This window comes from Pantherophis guttatus, chromosome 1 (genome assembly GCF_059756535.1).
Source record: "Pantherophis guttatus breed Tessera chromosome 1, ASM5975653v1, whole genome shotgun sequence".
NCBI classification, from domain to species: Eukaryota; Metazoa; Chordata; class Lepidosauria; order Squamata; family Colubridae; genus Pantherophis; species Pantherophis guttatus.
The window spans coordinates 149,523,473-149,544,923 of NC_142063.1; the positions used below are offsets into that span (position 1 = coordinate 149,523,473).

Here is a 21,451-nt window from a genome sequence, read left to right on the forward strand (position 1 = left end):
TATAAAATACGTTCAGCCTTTCCTAAATTAAAGCAATTTTAACCTCTTTAAGATTTGAAGAATAAATCAGTGATGTATCTCTATTCACTCTTCTCTCTCACTAAATTCAAAATTCAGAAGCTACTTGTATTCCTATTACTGGAAAAAGATTCCATCTAGATAATAAAGCCTTCCTTATGTCTTGACTTTCCGCCTAGCTTATTGAACAGTTACCGGTAGCTACCACCATTTCTTTTGCATTACCCTTGAATCTGACCCTGAAGAAATAAAGCCTGCTAAATCCTGCCTATTAATTCCATTTAGTAGATTGGATTAGAGTCATGACCAAAACTGTCTTCCGCTAGAGCAGAGTGATTTACTATTAGGCAGCGCTTTTAAACCCCGTGTTCTGGTGGGACAGCAAAAATATTTCCACTGGCATCAATGTAATGCCCCAGATAGTTTTAATATTCTCAGATGTGTCAAAGGATATGATCCCGATCAGATACCTCTGCACAGATTAATCAAGTCAAATAGGTAGGGGTAAATGTGTCTGACAAAGCGGCATCAGAGTTCATCCTGTTCAGCACTTTTTAAACTGAATTTACATTAATCTTATGGAAGAAAAGAATGATGTAAAGTAAGTTCAGCAAAGTCTGAATGCTTGAAATGTCGGATTATGAACATGCCGAGGGAGGGAGGGAGGGAAGGAAGGAAAGAAGGAAGGAAGGAAGGGAAGAAGGAAGGAAGGGATAGAACACTGAAAGTGGCAATTGGAAACTCACTCAGAAACCAGTTTACATTTTAGATTTCCATTCTATATTTTGCTTTTAAGAGTTCAGATCCACCCACCAACAAGCTAAATGCTTCAGAAAACTGAAGCACAGTTCTAAGTTGGTAGAGATGGAAACATGTCATAGTTGATCAAACTATGTGGCCGCTCCAGGGAATTCATAAACTTTACTGTACAAGTAGTCCTTGACTTACGATCAGAATTTTGATTGTAAGTTGTGATGGTCAAGTTGAGGTATCCATGTATCTGGCCCAGATTTTATTTCTGTTTTTGTGATGATTGTTATGTGATTCGCCCAGTTTTGAATCCATTCTTTTAAATGAGCATTTTTTTTTGCAGAAAACTGATTTAAAAAATGTCACAAATCACGATTGTATGACTGTGAGAGGATGCAAACAGTTGTAAATGTGAACCAGTTGCCAGGTGCCCAAAATATGGTCATGTGACTGGGGAGGGTGCAACATTTTACGATGACCAGAAGTGCTTTACAGGCCATAAAGCACCCTTTCAGAGGTTGTCAATTCCAAATAGTTGTTGAGTGAGTGATTGAGTGATTGTAGGTCGAGGACTACTTACTATTATTATTATTATTATTATTATTATTATTATTATTATTATTATTATTATTATTATTATTATTATTATTGGAACTTGTATGCCGCCCTATCTCCAATGGACTCAGGGCGGCTCACAACAATTAAAACAAAACAAACAAACCATTAAAACAAAAATCCAGGTTAAAATTAACAAAAATTCAATAAAACCCAGTTAAAATTCTATTAAAATCCCCATCAGTCCAGGGCGGTCAGGTGAAATAGCCACGTTTTCAGGCCACAGCAGAAAGAGCGAAAGTCGGGGGCCACCCGGAGCTCCCGAGGGAGTTGATTCCAAAGGGTGGGTGCTCCCACAGAGAAAGCTCTCTCCCTGGGTTAGACAGCCAACACTGTCTGGCCGATGGCACCCTGAGTAGGCCCTCCCTGTGGGAACGCACAGGGCAATGGGAAGCTGTTGCTGGCTGCAGATGGTCCGCCAAATATCCCGGGCCTAAGCCATGTAGGGCTTTATAGGTAATCACCAGCACCTTGAATCTCACCCGGAAGGCAACTGGCAACCAATGCAAGTCATGCAGGAGAGGTGTAACGTGGGAGTGTCGAGACACTCCCATCACTACCCGCGCGGCCGCATTCTGCACCCATATAACCTATCCCTTCTAAAGTCACTTCTAACCAATTGTAACCCTTACCAGCAGGGGAATACCATGCATTGGTAGAGCTTCCCAGGGCCTCCATGTAGAGTTCACTCCAAATGTATTTCCTATATTGCCCAAACCATTTGGAAATAAATATAATCAAGCAGCAAAATGTTAAAAGACTGATGCTGGGCATATTATAGCTGCACAAATCAAGGTTAAAAGCAGATGGGAGTACACAGCAAAGAGAAGAGAGTGATTTTCTAATAATTAATATGGTGCGTAAACATTTAGCACATACATTTATTATGAAATCTGACATTATTGTTGCAATAAAAATCTCATTTTCAATTTACTACAATTCACAAGTTTAGACCTCCAAGCCCTGGAGCAGCTGCCGAGTGTTAGTAAAAGAATTTGAAACTGCTATCTTATCATGAATTGTTTATTCTCAAACTAGAAAAACCAAAGCACATTTTTTTCACCATTTTCTACTGGGAAGCAACCTGATACATTTCGTAAGATTCACACAATGACAAAAACAGAGATCAGTCCTTTTGAATCATCCCCTGCCTTGCTCATTGTACAGGGGTCTTCAAGAGAAGTTTTGCATGGAACTGTGAAGGAATGTGACAGTATTATTATTATTATTATTAACATTATTTTCGCAGTTGTGATAGCAACTGAGAAAATTAGAGGCAAATATATCAAGCATGCTTCTCTACCTGTCAAGGTGACTACTTAGCAGAGCTCAAGATGTGTTATGCATCATGGGCTTGTTGTGCTAAACCCCAGCTGTGAGTTCTTTTCCTGTGTTTAATCTTCTTTTTGTTCGTGTGTGTGTGTGTGTGTGTGTGTGCGTGCGTGCATGCATGCATGCTTCTGCAATACCTTTGACTTTGGTAAATAAAGCACTGAATTCTTTGATAAAAACAGCATTTTCCTTTTCTATGCTACTTACTTCAAAAACAGCACTGTACAGTATTTGCTTCGCTTAACTTCCTTTTTCCAGAATTTCCAAATGGGGCAGAATATTCTTTTGGAAGGAAGAAATGGGATGGGGGAAAGGTCATTTAAGACCATTAATAGAATTAAGAGGACTGTTTCAGGCCTTTGTGGTAGGTGTTTGAATTGTGGCAAAGACGGCTGTGTTTGGTTCTGGGTTTCTAGTCAAACAATAGCAGGTGTCTTTCACCACTGCTTTATACAGATGCCCAGAACTTTTAGTAACTTCTTCTGTGAAGGCAGACAGTTTTCTTTAGCTTGGTGCTCTCTGCACATTTCAGATCTGAGATTCCCATGAATTTATTTACCTCCTTATTAAATCTGTATGCTGCCTGACTCCCAACAACTCAAGCTTCGAACCCTAACCTAGATCAGCAGTGTCCCAATTTTTTGGAAAGGCTCAGATTTGGGGGGGGTGTTTAAAACCGCTGTTAGGGAAGGTTCTGTTCTGCCCAACAACTCTGATTTCCTGCGGATCTAAGGTCCCAAGAGAAAAGACCTTTCTTCCAACGTGTAGGATTGCATTCCAATGGAATCATCGCCAAGCATCATCAATGCGAATCCTGACTCTTGGGGAAAGGATGATGGGATCACTGACCCATTCAAACAGGAGTTGCACCTCTATAACAGAAACCAATTCAGAAAGTTTAAAGGCCTTTAAGGAAGACAAGAAGATAAATTTGGTATAAAGGCATGGATTGAGAAAATCTGCTGTTGCACTTCTGTAACACATTAAAGATAGGTTTTAATCATGAACTCCAGTTACAGCTCTCATAGGTTTCTGGGGGGCGGGGTGTTTCTCTTTTCGCTCCCTCTGAGTATTTTAACTTACTGTATTTGTTAATGCCAATGACTGAAGATAACTTAGTACCGACAAGAAGAGAGGATGAACAGAAGCTGTAAAATAATTGTAATTAATATTGATACAAGGGAAAGAGAGGCTCTCAAACTTTACATCGTGGCTGAAAAGGATCCAGAGAAAGATGTCTTTGTACACAGAAAGCATTCCCAGACACGATGGGAATTGTAGTAAATGAAGGATTGCAATGGATTGCAAAGAGCTATTTTATGCCGCTTTCAGTAACTGCTATTCTCTCTCATTTATTTTAAATTGCTTGTCTTATTGAAAGTTGTTCACAGAAGGTACTGAAACCATTTGTTTAAAAAAAAAAAAACCACTAAAATGAATTCCACATTAGGGGTATATTTCACAATTATACATTAGGCATAAACTATTATATTCCCCTAAAGCACTTGCTCTCATAAGCCTAAGCAAACATTACTAACGTAGGCCCAGCTTTAAAAGTCTCCCTCTCTCCCTCCCTCTCCCTCTCTCTCTCCCCCTCTCCTTTCCCTCTCCCCCTCTCTCTCAACTTCCATGATTCTTTTTTAAACACCAGCGTGTGGACTATGGCTAAAATGCTGCCAAAACAGTATTGTTTGATTTAGGCTTCCAGAAGTTCGACAGCTGTAGTTTTGAATTCCTCTATTGTGTTAGCGGACTTTAAATCAAATTGCACTGGGATAATTTATGACCCTGTAAGAGGATGCTGACAGGTCTCTTTCAGTAGAAGAAAATGTAATTTAGAAGGCAGCATCTACTGTCCCCACAGAAATATGCAGTAGGATAAGACTTCTGTAAACCCAGGACAGTCAACAATGCCCTTGCAACAATATTTTGACTGGCTATGTTGGGTTGACCCTAAGGTCAAGGTATGTGAAAGTAAATATAAATTATGGAATTATTCTCCCCCTCCCCAGTATATAGAGTTTTTTTTAAAAAAAAAATATCTGGAAACTTTGGATGAGTTGTATGGCCATATCTCAATAGTCTGCTGTGAAAGGCAAAGAACAGGGTATGATAGATCATAAGCCACCTTGCCTCACTGATATGTGCAACAAGTGAGGATAATGAAAAATGCATCTTGCAAGGACTGAGAGCAGCAGGAAGGAAATATATGGTAGCAGAAGGTAGCACCAATTGTGATCATATTCCATTATCAGGACAATTCAAACCCTCTTTGAATCAGGCTAGCATTTATTTATTATATATTTTGTATGCCAATACAGGTAGTCCTTAACTTATGACCACAATTGAACCCAAAATTTATGTTGCTAAGTGGTAAATTTGTTAAGTGAATTGTGCCCCATTTTACAACCATTCTTGCCGCAGTTATTAAGTGAATCAGTTAGTAACATGGTTGTTAAGTGAATCTGGCTTCCCCATTGACTTTGCTTGTCAGAAAGTTGCAAAAGGGGATCACATGACCCCAGAACACTGCACCCATCATAAATATGAGTCAGTTGTCAAGCATCCGAATGTAAATCATGTGACCAAGAGGATGTTGCAATGGTCATAAGTATGAAAAATGGTCATAAGTCATTTTTTTTTCAGTGCTGTTGTAACTTTGAATGGTCACTAAACATTTGTAAGTCAAGGACTACATGTACAATCCAAAACAAATCTCTGTGGCTTAGAGAGAAAAATACAATATAAAACAAATTTCATATAAAAATAAAACTGCAACAACACTAGAATAGAAAGAGAATAAAGGGCAACAAAAACTCAGATCAAGGGAAAAGGTCTTTAGAAGCTTGAGAAAAGCCAACCAAGAGGATGCCAGCCTGATCTCTATAAGGAAGCTCTTAAACACTATTGGAAAAATGGGACCTCTGGCCTCCAAATGTTATGAGATATTATCTGTTATTAAATGTTATGAGAAATGTTATAGGTAGCTTACAGCAATTTCTGCCTTCTAGATCAAATTCGTCAAGCTGAAGTTGGTGGGAAAAGGCAGTCCTGAAGGTATCTGGATGCCAAACCATGAAGGCATTTATAGGCCGAAACTCATACCTTCAATTGAACCCAAAATTAATTGGCAACCAATGCAGCATTCGTGAAACTATTGCTGTGTTCCCAATATCTGGAATCTGAAAGTAGGGAAGCTCTTGCATTTTTGAACCAATGGTGGTTTCCAAACTTCTTTAAGGAAAACCCCAAATGAAGTACATTATAGTAGTCTAGGCAAGGGAAATAAGAGCATGAATTGCTGCTGTCGAGTCCTCCCGCCCTAAGTAAGGCTTCAATGGTACACCAACTGAAGTTGATGCAGAAGAAGTTGTGAGTCCAGCAATACCGCAAGTCATGAACCTATTGGCCAATAGGTAATGCTTGCCCAAGAAGGAGTAACTCTGGTAGTAACAGGGGTTCTTGATGTATCAACAACTCCAACTTGCTAGGGTTCAACTTCAATCTGTTTTCTCCCATCCAGACCCCGGGAAAGGCAGAGGCATACCCCACATGGCAGGAGTGAAACTACTGAAATAATGTCTCCAGCCCCCAACCCCTGCAGGCAGTCCAAAAGGATACCAATGCCACCCCAAAACTGGGCTTGAATCCTGACTGAAAAGCAATAGCAATAGCACTTAAGACTTCTATACCACTTCACAGTGCTTTACAGCCCTCTTTAAGCGGTTTACAGAGTCAGCATATTGCCCCCAACAATCTGGGTCCTCATTTTACCCACCTTGGAAGGATGGAAGGCTGAGTCAACCTTGAGCCTGGTGAGATTTGAACTGCCAAATTTGCAGTCAGCCACAGTCAGCAGAAGTAGCCTGAAGTCCTGCACTCTAAGCACTGCGCCACTGCATTGCACCATTGCGGACGCCAGATAATCCACTTCCTCAACAACCTTTTCCCAACATATAGTTGTCTAACATCACTAGGTCTAGGGATGGCTTCTTCAGAAGGCGGAATTGAGAATTCCCAGAGCCCAACTTGTAACCATTCCCCTCCCTGTACAAGCTGGGAGACCCATGGCACAGGGCAACTGAGGCAGCATCTTATCCAATTCTTTGGAAGTCACAAGACCAAGGGGGTCTCAAATAACAGGGTAATGCCTCAGTCACCACCAAAGAATCTGTCCATAGGAAGTCAAGGCTACAGTGAATCTGAGTGACTATTAGTACAATGCTTCACAAACTGGACATAGCAACTGGAGGGGACTTTTTTTTACCTCAGATGCAGGGGTGAAATGCTCCCGGTTCAGACCGGATCACCTGATCTGGTAGCGATGTCAGTAGGTGGTTCGGAGAACCGGTAGCAGAAATCCCTGCCACCCCCCATGCCCAGCTGAGCCACATGATCATCAGAGGCTTTTTTTTTTTTACTTTTAAAAGCATTTTTTCTTCAAATGCTTTTAAAAGTAAAAAAAAAAGCTTCTGATGATCATGCGGCTCAGCTGGGATCGTCAAAGCCTTTTAAAAGCATTTTTTCTACAACCTCTTTGGCTGAAGAGGTTGTTAAAAGGCTTTTAAAAGGCTCTGACGATCCCAGCTGAGTTGCCTGATCGTCAGAGCCTTTTTTTTCTTTTAAAAGCAAAAAAAAAATGCTTTTAAAAGAAAACAAAAGCCTCTGATGATCAGGCAACTCAGCTGGGATTGTCAGAGTCTTTTAAAAGCATTTTTTTTACAATTTCTTCGGCCAAAGAGGTTGTAGAAAAAATGCTTTTAAAAGTAAAAAAAAAAAAGTTGGCCACGCCCACCCAGTCACATTACCCCTCACCAAGCCACGCCCACAGAATCGGTAGTAACAGATTTTACATTTCACCACTGCCCAGATGGGAATTCATTACCATACAGGGCCACTGGATAACAGTCCTCCAATGCAGTAAAGAGGAGAAATAAACATGTTTTGCTTTCTTTATCGCTATTCATGAACATGGTCATGTACCTGTGTTCAGTCAGGTTCACTTCAAGACTTCCTCTCTCAGCTTCTTCTTTAGAAACAAGTCTGAAAAATGTGTTTGATCTGATTCATGCAGCACCCTTATTGTATTCTCTCCTTTTCCAGGCAAGGAGAAATAAGTGACATTTAAAAGCCTAATCTGTGCATTAATAGGTGCAAAAACAGCATTAAGTTTTCTTTTCCTTCATACGTTTTAGTTCTGTTATTAAAGTGAACTGCCACTTCAAAAGTATACTTATGCTGGAGAAGATACCCATGGAGAATATGAATGCTAGAATGTTCTGTGATCTGTATCTCTTGAATCTTTAATGCAACTGGACTTGAGGAAAACTCTTCTGAATTGGCTTAGCTTGTTTGACCAGTTAAATTATTTTGGAACTCAGACATGCATAGTAAGTTGTTGTTTGTCATTAAGTGTGGCAATGAGTGGGAGAAAAAGGAGAAGGAAAGTACCATATTTTACACTATTTGGCTGCCGCATTTTAAATGTCTATTTTCTTTAATCTTAATAATCATATGTACCACTTCAGTGTATAAACACAATTATAGAAGTTCTGTAAATTAAAAAAAAAAAAAGACTTCCTCTTTCAGGGCTCCAGCTATCCTTCCTGGCTAGTTCAGTAATATAACTGCAAAACTATAGAATTCACATATGTGTAGTGCATGCACACCTATCCACACACATTCTAGTGGGCACAATACAAATGCATCATGCTACAATTAGGAACAAGTCTTGATCAACAGTAGATATAATTATCAGAGATGGAAACCATAATATATTCCACACATTGGGAATAAGAATGAACTATATCTATTGAGAACACAAGTGGGTGAATTTTACCTTATTGGGGCCAATACTAGGATTGTTTTCCACAAACTGTTAGGAGATTTTAGCAACAAAAATGATGTAATTTCAGGCAAACTCTACATTGGTAAAAGTGTGCACTCAATGTCTGGAACCTGATTTCTCAACAAATCCAACCTCCTCTTGCTTCCTCCATGTTCCCCAGAATTTTGTCTCTTCTATTATTGGTTCTTCATGAGAACACATTTCTAAACAACTGAATGGATTAGTCAGCAAAACACAACACAGATCATGTGGAAAGAGACAGTGTGTAAATAAAGTAAATGAATTAATAAGCACCTAAGAGTGAATTTGGAATATCTTGCTGGGAACTTAATTCTGTTAAGAATTAACAGAAACTTAATTCTGTTTTTCAGAAATTCAACCTATTTCCCAGGCGGATAACTATGATGAAAGAGTTGGAGGGTAAACATGGTGGGATTACTTAATTATTATCCTGCTCAAATTAAAATCTCACTCTAGCTTTTTACCCAGAGTGAATCTCATCTTTCCTTGCAAGCCAGAAATTGGAAAATATTGGATGGGAACAAACTATACGTGAGGCTAAGGGCAGGGACTGAAGTGGATGGCGCAAAGCTGCCAAGTATGAATACTTCATGCCAAAAGCAGAGCCCAAATTGTCCAATTTCCCCCCAGACACTGGAAGGAGGAGGTCTTTTGTCTCCTATTTTTAAAGCTATATTCAATCAAGTTTACAGTAAAGTTTTGTGTGTTTTTCATATCACAACAGCAGGAAATATTATTATTATTCATTTGCATCAAGCCAAAGAATGCTGCAGATTTCTGATTATTAAACTAACTAATATTTAGGGATAGTAACCGTGAGTAAAGACGAGCCTTTTCTGCTATGGCCCCACTCTTTGGAACATCATGTTACTGGAGGCAAAATTCACCCACACGCTGTTGGCCTTCCAAAAGGGTCTCAAAACCTATCCCTGGTTGATTGGCTTGAAGCCCAGATGGGGGTGTCCCATGCTGGGGGTGGCTAATGCACTAAGAAAGAGCCACCTCCATTTCGTTTGTGTACTGGTTCTGAGTTTTAGCCAATACCTGTTTAATGTTTGCAATGCTTTTAATGTTTTAATGTCTCTATATTCTCGCTTTTATTCTCTTATAAACTGCCCTGAGTTGCCCGCTAACGAGATGGGCAGCATATCAATTTAATAAATAAATAAGTAAACAGAAAAAGTAAGGTGTTCTTAAACAAAAGGACAAGATTTAAAGAAGAGCTGAATGCGGATAGCCTTGGTAATAGGGAAAACTATTTGGTTTCTGGGGTGGGTGTCCACATTACAATATACCAGTAACTAATGAAGTCAACTGACAAAACTTGATTCCCATAATTTTTTTTCCCCAAAAAATCCAAGCAAAAGACTAAATATATACATAAATATATGGTGTTTTGATTGTTCCTTGCTAGGGAAAACAAGCATCTAAAGACTTTCCTCAGCCAGCAACTGACAACAATTACCAACAGAAAACAAAACCAGCTGTGTGAAAAGGCCTGGGTTGTTGGATTTTGGGGGGTTTTTTTGTTAGTTTTGGGGGTTTTTTTGGGGGGGGGGTAGCACACAAGAAACAAGATATGCAGCATATGAGCATGTGAAGTGGTATCACTATGGAAGCTCTGTCTTGCAGTGACATCCTGATATAGACGTGTAAAAAGAGGGGTTTGTGCAGTGACATTACGACAGGGTGGGATTTACCATAAATTGTCCTGATTTGCTGCCAGGGGAGGATTTAGCTCATTTTTTTATAATCTGGGCATTTGAGGATTAAGGTCCTTGGTGTGAGCATATGCATTTGCAAGTAAATCCTACCACATTGTTTCTAATGGATACAAATGCCTCTAACATTGTAGACTTACTATCTGCCTCCTCAATTTTCCACTCCATTAGAGATACCCAACAAATATTGCTGCTTTTAAAAGCAAGTGATACTTACCAAGACCTAAATAAGTGAGACGTTCAAAGAGGGTCCAGCTATGATCATCAACATAATGATTCTTTAGTATTAGCAACTGGCACAAATCTCGGGCTGTTATATCACTTGGTATTTCAAAAGCTCTGCTGGTTTCATCCTCACTATATACTTTAATTACCTATTAAAAAGAAGGAAAAGACATGGAACATAGAATTAATATGTAATACTATTTCTTACCAACATTATCATGATTATGTTACTTGGTTTATGCTGATTTACTACCCAAAGGAAAAAAAAAAACAAGCAAAGTAATAGTACACGTAGTCCTTGACTTATGACCACAATTGAGCCCAAAATTTCTGCTAAGTGAGATGGTTAAATGAGTTTTGCCCCATTTTATGACCTTTCTTGCCACAGTTGTTATGTGAATCACTGCAGTTAGTAACATTGTTCTTAAGTGGGCTTCCCCATTGACTTTGCTTGTCAGAAAGTCAGTGCCGTTGTAACTTCGAATGGTCACTAAACAAACTGTTGTGAGTAGTGGACTACCTGTATTTATTAACTTTATATTCCCACAATCCTTTAGAACAGGTGTGTCAAACACAATGCCTGCGGGTAGGATACGGCCCGCAGGGCCATCCTGGAAAATATAAGGGGCCGGCCTGCGTCGCTTTGGCCTGGTCTACTCAATGCAAAGAGGAAATATGCCAGCAGTTTGGGGCATGTTTGGGGCGTAGTGTCAAGCTGACGAAGCCCACCCAATTGGCCACACCCACCCAGTCGGCCATGCCCTCCCGGCCCCTCCGAGGTCAACCACAGCCCTGATGCGGCCCTCAATGAAATTGAGTTTGACATCCCTGCTCTAGAAAATCAAGACAGCCAATATTGCTTAGCACATTGTAAGCCGCCCTGAGTCTCCGGAGAAGGGCGGCATATAAATCAAATTAAAAAAACAAAACACAAGGGTCCCTTTTTCTTCATAATAACATCCCTGTAAGGCAAGCGGGGTTGACAGAAAACAACTGGCCCAGTGTTACTCTGGGAGCAATTCCGATGTGTAATCTTTGTTGGACTGAGGATATGGATTTTGTTGTAGGTGCTGAGAGAACATATATAAGAGGTGCCAAGTGAAAAATGGTCATTGTAAAAAAAAAAAAAAAAACCCACACAATTAAGAAACATTAATTTCTTATAAGCCTAGCTTTTTATCTATCTATCTAACCATCCGTCTGTCTGTCTATCTGATTTTATCATCTTCCCACTTCTGCTTTATCCATGCTTAAAGCTATCAGGCTTAATTTAAATCTAATTAAAATGAATTGTAATTTAATTTCCCCCAAATTAGCAGCAGCTGAGGAGGCTGCACTCTTTTGATTATATGGAGTTTTGTATTTCCTTTTATTACAGTCACAAGACTAGCAGTGTGTGTGTGTGTGTGTGTGTGTGTGTGTGTGTGTGTGTGTGTTCTTACCCACAATTAAAATATTAGTTTCATTAGTAGGTGACAGTTTCAGGCCATAGAAAAAAACCATCCACAGTAAGAATTGTGCTGTATGTGATCCTCAATATCATCATACATTTAATAACTGTTTAGAGCCATAGCTCAGTGGCAAAACACTTGCTTTGTATGCAAAGGATCCAAGATTCAACCCTCGGTATCTCCACTTAAAAAGGCTCTGGATAGACTATGACTATACAGCAGGGGTGGGCAAATGTGGCCCTTTTACAACCTGTGGACTTCAACTCCCAGAATTCCTGCGACAGCTTGGCAGCTGGGAGTTGAAGTCCACAGGTTGTAAAAGGGCCACATTTGCCCACCCCTGCTATAAAGGGATCTTTTTCATCGGACTAAATGCTATTGAAATCCTACAGTAGACAGGGTTAGGATTTCAATGGTTTGATTTATAGCTAGTTCCTTATGATCTAATCACAAAGATTCTGAGTTTTAGGAGAAGTGGGAGCTTTGTAGAACTAACCTCCCCTCCTCTCCTCTCCTCTCCCCTCCCTCACCCTCCCCTCCATTCCATTCACCACAAGGACAGGAAGAGAATGTCATATCCATACTCATCTATTCTTCTCGTTTTGGGATGCCGCTATTACATGGTGCTGAGGAACCTATGACACATTATAGTCCAGTATTTGGGTCCACATTAAGCAACATTAATTGCTTACTATTCTGTTTTGTTTTAATCAATTAAAAAAAGAAGTGCATTGGCCCTATCAGGATAAAAACCATTGTTTACTAAATGCAGGATCTATGGTCTCTCCTCACACATTTCACCCCAATTCAACTTGCATGTATGAAATGCAAGAATTGCAAACAGTGTGTGTTTGTTACCATGGCTGTGGTACAAATATCAGTTGCCCACTATATCTCCTTGCTGCCATCTAATGGTTGTTTATGTTTTTGCAACCCATGTTAGATAGCTCTACCCTACCATGATACATAAATGTCCCTGTTATCATGCAGCCGAAATTAATTATCAATGAAACTCACATTCTGTGAAGTCATTCTTCATTTAACCATAAATCCTAATTGCCTAGGTTCACACAACATTTTAGGCCAAACTAGGGTATATAAATTACAATAGTTAGATTCATGTAACATATTAAGTCAAAACCCAACAACTACATGATTCAGTATCATGTATGACCCAGCCCACACTGGGTGTACTGGGACAGCATTATGTGTAGTAAGCTAAGACATGTTGAAATACTGTATGTAAAATATGGAAGATTTTAACTGACAACTGATCTTCTATTTATATGTGATTTTAAAATGATACATGATATGATCTGGATATGATTTAATAGAAGATTTAAAAGTGAGGTTGAAATATCACAAATGAAATGTCCAGAACACTTATACATGCTTTTTAAGTAAAAAAAGGATAAAATATGAAGTTTAAGTTTATGGTATTTCACAGGGGGAAAGCCCACAGAATTCACAAGTATGCACAATTTATGAAGTCATTTTAGTAGCATCTGCAAAGAACTGTCTCAAGAAAGGTAAGAATCAAGTTACAATCAAAGGTGAGAACAATTTCTCGCATGTAATTTCAACGCTGTACCACTCTGTGTCAATCCCTCTCCAAAGAATCCAAATATCCACAGAGGAAAGACTTACTGCTTGCTAAAGTAAAGTCCAGTAGGCTACTCAAGATCTGACAATCCAAAATCAGATTCTGATTTTCTGGAGGCTTAATTTATTTGAAAGAGGATTCAGCTGAAGAAATGGGAGTAGTAATTTTCTCAGCCACACTGATTCTTTTTTCTCCTGGATCCCAAGGGCATGTCTCAGGAAGAAAATGCTTTTCTGAACCCTGAAATGTTGGCAAATGAAGCAACAAGTTCTTGGTCCCTACAACAAACATAATTCAAAGAAATGGATATGGAGGTGGAAAGAGAAATCAAGCATTCAAGGGGGAGGTATGTTCTACTGAGAATCATCAAGCTATGAAGTTGTATAAATATTTTCACTTGTTGGCATTCGTGCAACTGTGCAATCAGATACTCTAATATATATCTGATAGTCCAATTTTATCATGAAATGTGGGAAGGTCATCGAAAGCGTTGCCTTGACAATAGAGAGTGCAAAAGTATTAAAATAACTACCCACTGTGGTGTCTTTGCTTTTGAAGAAGCAAAGGGATATGACAGAAAATATTACAAAATAGAGATCGGTCATGCAAAAAAAAAAAAAGTACATAAATTTATCACGAGGTAATCTGAGATTAGGAAAAAGATCTGAATTTTATTTAAACCTTAAAGCATTTTGTTCTGTGCAGAATTATTTTTAGGTATATGTGCCCAGTAGTTATTTAGGTCAAATCTGCTCACCTCTTCATAATTGTAATGCAGTATATGGGCAGATTATTGTTATACAAATATGTCTTTCAGATGTATTCCTCCAGCCTATACTTGACTTTAAAAGCTGATCTGTAACATATATATGTAACTATTACCCATCTATATACATAAACAGACATTATCTTGAAAAGTAGAGGACTTATTTACCTTATTCCTGATTTTTTTTAAAAAATGACCTGTCTTCTATTAAAGTCTTTTGCTGCCTTTCTCTTTGAATGGACTTCACCTCATTTCTATCTAATTTTATTCTGCTTGCTTCTCACTTATTGTGATGTCCTAACTCATTTTTCCCCAACCTGAGTACTCTCCAGATAAGTGAACTTTCCTCTCCCAGAAATCTCAGCAAAGGCCATGGTAGCTGGAAAATTCTGAGAGTTAAAGACCACACACCCAGAAGTGCCAGCTTGAAAAAGACTGATACAGTAGTCCAGTTTCTCTTTGTAAACTTGCTGCTGGAAATCAGGACAAGGATTTTAAGATCCACTGTTTTGAAATGATATTTGACAGGTTTCTGATGTCTATGAAAGTACTTGTGGAAGCATTTGAAAAATGCCTCCATAAATTTGCAAAGGGGCAAATTCTATTCCATTTTTATAATGTGTGTAGTATTCATAGATAGGCACTTTCACAAATCATTTCATGAAACTTCCTCCCTCTGTTGTCTTATGTATCCAGTAGTGGGATGCTGCTGGTTTAACAACTGGTTTGGTGATCGCACGCTTCGTGCACACACACACGCTTTGCATGCACAGTTTTACAAATACTTTCTGTGTTGCCACTTGGGAGAAACACAGCTGAGGCTCAGCAATCTGCTCTGCCGTGCCAATCAGCTGAGAAGATAAAGGTAAATAAAGCGCGGGGCGGGTGGTTGGGCCGACCTGATTGTCAGAGCAAACCATTCGCTCCCAGCTGATAGTCAGAGCTACCGGTCCAAACTGGTAGAATCCCACCCCTGTAATGTATCCATCCTTAAATCAGTTCCTAAGATTAAGGTGCTTGATCAGGACAACTTATTTCTCATTGCTTATCAGTTCAATTACATTGACTTAGGTAAGCCACAGATACTTGCATATGTTGTTCCCAAATCTCAAGGAATTTGAGATAACAGCTGTAATCATATATCCTCTTATCTAGGAATAATATTTTTTTCTTCAGTAAATCATGGTATTTTGGCTTAAATACAACATTAAGTCATGATGGGTGGGTTCACCAAGCCAAAATATATGATTTATTCTTATGCATGACCCAGGTGATAAATGATATTTATTTTTGAATAGACATTAATAGACCAATCTATGAAGCATTCTAACTATTCTCCAGCACCATATGAGCATATTTTCATAAGCTATATACTATTGCAAAAATAGCTCCAAAAACTCCTCACTTGATTAAATAGAAATTTTAAATGAATTATATTCTACCACTCAAGTCTTCTAACTTAAATTGGTAGAATTAGCATGCAGCAAAATCAAAAAGATGATGCATTTATTTATTTGGTTAGTCAATTTATATATTGATGAATTTTACTAAATACTATTTAACTATTCAGCGTGTCCAGTGAAAAGAATAGTCCCTATATTCAAAGTTATAAAATCTTACAAAATCCAATAAGTGGACCAGATTCAGCTTATTAAAAACTCATGCACACACAAACTGGATTATGTTGCAACCTTTAAAAAATACATAATTTGTTTATCTCAATAATATTTTACTAATGTATGGGCCCCATTATTTTGAAGCTTTTGGGTTTAACAATCTCTGCGGGCCATCCAAAGTGAAAAACGTTGGCTATATTAATAGAATATGCTTTTAGATAGTACATAGTATTTTCTGTGCAAAATGCAAATAGTAGTACTTTTAGAGTAGTAGAACCTTCACTGATTTGGAGACTTAGGCAAATGTCTAACTTTACCATCCTTATAAACCAGCCTTAATACTAACAATCCAGAAGCCGTTTTGAAATCCTTTGCACTTGGAATTAAGCAGCAGGACACAATCTTATATCCTTTTATAAGAACTTGAATTGCTTTCAGCAAGTCAGACAGGTTAAAATATTTATTTCATATGACTTTACTGAGCAAATCTCATTATATATTGAAAACTCATTGCCACTCTAGAAATAATATTTCTTTTTTACCTCAGCTTTTCTGAACAGTCATGAATTGAATTTGATAGTCAGAATATATAAGGGCATTTCAAATTTATGTTGGAAATGCGGGCAACACAAAGGGTCATTTTATCAGGCCTGGTGGACATGTAAAAAGGCAGAAAAAATTGGGTTCAAATCTATACACTGATACAAGGAATTTTAAAGTTAAGATTCAATCGAAACCAGAACTTTTCTTGTTGTGATTAATGGGCAGACAACTAGGAAAGAGTCTATTTTTATGTATGATCATTGCTGTGAGACTATAGGTAGTCCTTGACTTACAACAGTTCATTTAGTGACTGTTCAAAGTTACAACAGCACTGAAAAAGTGAGTTCACCAACACACTCTATATCCCACACCTCGGCCACTTCCTGGAGGAGACAGTTCCTCCCAAGTCTGTGCCACTGAGCTTTCCTTCCTACCTGCCACTACAACTCTTCTATACAGTTCCGTATATTGTGTTACACCTAACTTCGTAACAGCATGTGTTTTCATGACAGACACATTCCCTTCCTCACTCCACACTTCACAAAGTCACCTACCCTTCTTGGCAAAACTATTGGAGAATTCACAGGCAAGGTTGCTCTTCTTCCATACAAGTTCATTTCGGTTGTTGACAGCTAAACTAAAGTCCCTTGTCCAAATTACTGGCAAAAGAAAGATGAATTCTTGAAGAATCAGTTCTCAAGACAGCCACACCTCCCGAAGGGCCATTGGAAAGAGATAATGAAAGGCATGCTGTTTATTTGAATATACTCCTTCAGAAAGCCAATTAAGGACTGTCCAGATAGAACTGACCAATGGCAACTAATCAGAAGGTGCAGAACAGACAAGGGAAGGCTGCCCTTGAAAACACATTATGACTCTTTGGTTTTATTGTGGTTAAAGAAACAAGTTTTAACTCAGGGAGATAATTCAAAGCCCAAGCCCCTTTCTCTGTGCCTTCATCTACTTGCAAGCAAGAAATTGCATCCGATTTCTCTCTTCCTCCTCTACCCCAAAGATAGATCCCTTTCCCTTATTTGAAAGGAAAGGCAGGTATCTTATATCTTACATTACTGCAAGCAGTAACTTTTAAACAAGATGTAAAACCCAACATTGCTGTTTAGTCAAGTCAGGAAATATTCAAAATCAAGACTGCTATACATCTCAAAAATTGATGCTGGATTGGTCCAGGGAAGCTAATGCCGCCTTCAAATCAAATGCCACTTTACTTTTTGACTAGGATGCAAGAAGTAGCTGCAAGTAGACTCCGCCTTGTTAAGGTCAACTGAGGATAACGTCTTGCCATGTGAAATAGCAGAAGGCTAAACTGAACCAGCTGCATCAGCAAAAGTCCAGGACTGCTTTTATTTTCTTGTTTAACAGCCGCTGCACAGTTCATGTAAATATAGAAGCGTGAAGCATGTTGGCATGTGTATACCCATACACAAACACACACTTATATATATTCACTCACATATCTCTTCCCTTAATTTCTTAAAATACCTTCGGCATGTAGACCCCAGTAATTCATGCCAGAACTATCTTACTTTCTTCAAATAGTTGGGTAGGCAGCCAATGGAATGCAGTTCAATGACCACGAATGATAGACAAAGGAGGACAATGTGCATTTGGGCTGCTTTAGTTAGCAAAATTAAAGAATTAAATCCTAATCAGTTATGGAAAAAAAAATAGCAAATGGTCTAATAGCTTACTTCTTAATACAGGAGCCTTAACATGCCAGAGCATGTCTGGTTATTGCTGTTGCAGCTTATCCTTTCTTTATGTTGCAAACCTTCAAGAGATTAAGGTCCTCAGATTTTCAAGTGGACCAGACAAAAGCACTAAAGCACAGTCATACAATTTTCATGCAGCAAAGACATATCCCAGAAGAGATTATTTCCCATGTGAAATAAACCCAGCAAACAAAAGGTTACACAAATGCTTCCAAACAGAGAGGAAAATTCAACTTTTCCTCAACCTTTTGCATTCTTACCCAATATTTGCAGATAGCCTCTGGTATTTTATAGCTCAGGGACCAGGACAAAAATTTCTTTCATTTTATTTCCATTTAATTAATATACCGGTAGTTAATATAATCTCATAAGGTATTTAATAATTGTTCCTTTCTATCACATTGCTATACAGTAATAACTTTCGGAGGCTGGAGGGAGGAGCACTAGCAGTCCTGGAATTTTAGTTGTGCATTTCTGGTCTAGCTAATTGCTTTATCTTTAATGAATATCCCTGAAGCCCTTGGACATTAGTTTATTAATGTTCAGTAATGAACATCCCAGCTCCCTAAACTGAAACCAGAGCTTCGACAACCTGGACCTTTTGATTCAGTGACATCACAGCAGCTCAGCCAATCAGCTAGCATGCAACATTTTTACCTCACAGTTCATTACGCAGGTGTTGCCTGCCTGCCTGCCTCTCTAATCTATCTATCATATGCAGCCTGCATATAAAAAAGTAAAAGTAATTTGTGATAAAAATACATAAAGGAAGGCAACCTCCTGTGATTATGACTTCCACTCTCATAGGCTTCCTTGTTCCTTTCACTTTGAACTAACAGATCTGTATTTCTTAAAACAAATTTGCTCCCTTCAGTGAACAAACAAACCACATGCCACAACTCTGGATATGTGACAGAGCATCTGCAATGCTGTTGAACATGGTTATTATGGTGCAATTATTTCTTTAAGGTCATTTTTTTTTCATACTCTTTCAATCTCTATCGCTTTCAATCACAAAAATATGTGAAATTCCCAACAAGCTGAATAGAAGTAGTTACAAGATCTAGCCAAGGTCAAAACCTTGCTCCTTGCCTTGTTACTTTTAAATTGAAGATGTCTCAGTAAGCTATAAAGCCAAACACAACGCAACCATATCTGCTGCCAAATTTTCTAACCTTGTATTTTATTCCTACTCTCATGAAATCCATGCAATGCAATGCAATGCAATAACCTCAGGATAAAATACATAGCCATTTCTTTATTGCCTTCAGTTATATACAAGCCCTACTTAATACTAGATCTGATAGAAATCAAGTAACTTTGAGGCTGAATGTAGCAACCCCGTTAATTTTCCGTAATGTCCTTGAGGTAGCCCTGACTAGGACTAACTGAACAGGCATTTTCATATCTCCTAATGCTACAGGGCAGTGCTGCGCCATATCATACTAGTCCAACTTCCTGCTAATAGGCTTCCATCACTGCCAGAAAAATCTCCCATTCCCCACAACTACAATATGTAGGGCGGGGGTGTCGAACTCAATTTCATTGAGGGCCACATCAGGGTTGTGTTTGACCTAGGGGGCCAGGGGGGGAAATGGTCAGGATGAGCATGGCCAGCTCGCCGTCACTCATCAAGGCTCCGTTTTCAGCCACGATGGCTTCCTGCAGTCCTCTGCCAGCCCAAAATGAAGCTCGGGGAGGCTGCACTGGCAGAGGGCTGCAGGAGGCTGTTGTGCCTGAAAGCTCCATTTTCACTGGCACAGGCACCACCGGCTGGTGCTTCACTGTTTCCAGGGCAGCCCACAGGGCCAGATCTAAGCACCTTGAGTTTACACCCCTGGTGTAGGGAAAGGGAAATAAAGAAATTGTTGTGGATGTCTTCAAGTGTGGTATGTGCTAGTTAGCCCTCCAGAGTAGGTCAGATCAGGAAACAAGCATTTCATGAACTGCTAGAACTCTCCTTCATTGTTGTAGGTATAATTACAGAATCTTGAAAGTCTGACGGAGATATTCTCTGTCCTGAGGCAATTTTTGATTCCCCACCCCCTCAGCTCAACTTGTCTCTCCCAGCTGAAGTGATCTTTACATAACAACAATTGCATTCCTTCTTCAAGGCATCTCCGTATTCCTCTACCCAAAAATATTTCTTCAAATAATCTTCTCTTCACTTCCTTAAAGGAAATCTTCACAAGTTCCTATTTTCTGTAAAATGTAAATTTCACTTAGGTGAATGGACTGTGTAGAAAATTGTTAAATAAATAAATAACAATTTAAAGTATTTGCAGCAAAAAAACAAACAAACTATTACCCTCAATGGACTTGCAACCTCATAAAGCATTACATTGATTCCTGATAGAATGAGAGTTATGAAGGACCCCTAAAGAGTTTTTGCTTCTATGGGTTATATTTCTCAATTTTGCCATATTAAAAATTAAAACTGGCACATTTGCAGCCACTAGCACTTCTCACAATTGTTTGATGGAATCTTAATATTGCAATATTTCTCAACATAGGCTGGCAAATAATTTTGATTTCACAGACTCTTGAGACTGTTTTGGGAGATTCCCCCTGAGGTCTCAGGACCACACTTTTAAGAAACAGTGCTCTACCGGTTGAATAATGTTCACTCTCAAATTTAAGTAATGTAATAAGAAGAAAAGTAATAAGTAAAGAGATTGCTGCTTTATTCAGTCCTCCAGCCCATAATATTATCAGACTATGCATACAAATAATTTTACAAATGAAAAAGTTATTTTTTTTTCTATGCTGACATTTTTTAAAATATATTTATTTTATGCACTGAACTTCTTGGGTGAAGGAAGAAAAGAAAATTAATTTTCATTGTTTTTGAAAATAGTTTGGGGTTAACAGGTCAGAGAAATCTGCCTATGTTTACACATACATAACTTTCTAATTCAGTGGTAACAGAAACAAATACCATGTATGCCCAGCCGCATTCTTATTTAGGCTCTGTAGTACATAAGAATGGCAAGGCTGTTTTTCAAACATGGGTCATAAATTGGCAGATTTGAGGATGAAAGACCATCTCTCAGAAAGAGAACAAAATGGAATATGCTGTAAAAAGGCACAACTGATTGATGAGCCATGAAGAGTAGCTTTTTGTGAGAGTGCAGGATGCAACTTGTCCCGGTTATTATTTTTGCTTCATTCATCTGTTGTTATTGGGATTGCATTTCACCTACTAAAAGTGG

General features: G+C 38.7%; 1 protein-coding gene across 2 annotated transcripts in view; it reads right to left on the reverse strand.

Moving 5' to 3' along the window:
• The window catches only part of GRB14 (growth factor receptor bound protein 14), a 54,171-nt gene that overhangs the window by 25,402 nt on the left and 7,318 nt on the right, over positions 1 to 21,451 (reverse strand). The window contains exons 1-2 of one of the 2 annotated variants that reach the window (XM_087881984.1): positions 17,064 to 17,126; positions 10,523 to 10,679 (exon numbers count right to left, since the gene is read on the reverse strand). In XM_087881984.1, coding sequence (XP_087738110.1) covers positions 10,523 to 10,679; positions 17,064 to 17,126 — 220 coding nt within the window. Of the gene's footprint in view, positions 1 to 10,522; positions 10,680 to 17,063; positions 17,127 to 21,451 lie in introns of those variants that run through there. The other variant, XM_034426491.3, reaches the window with a different exon arrangement.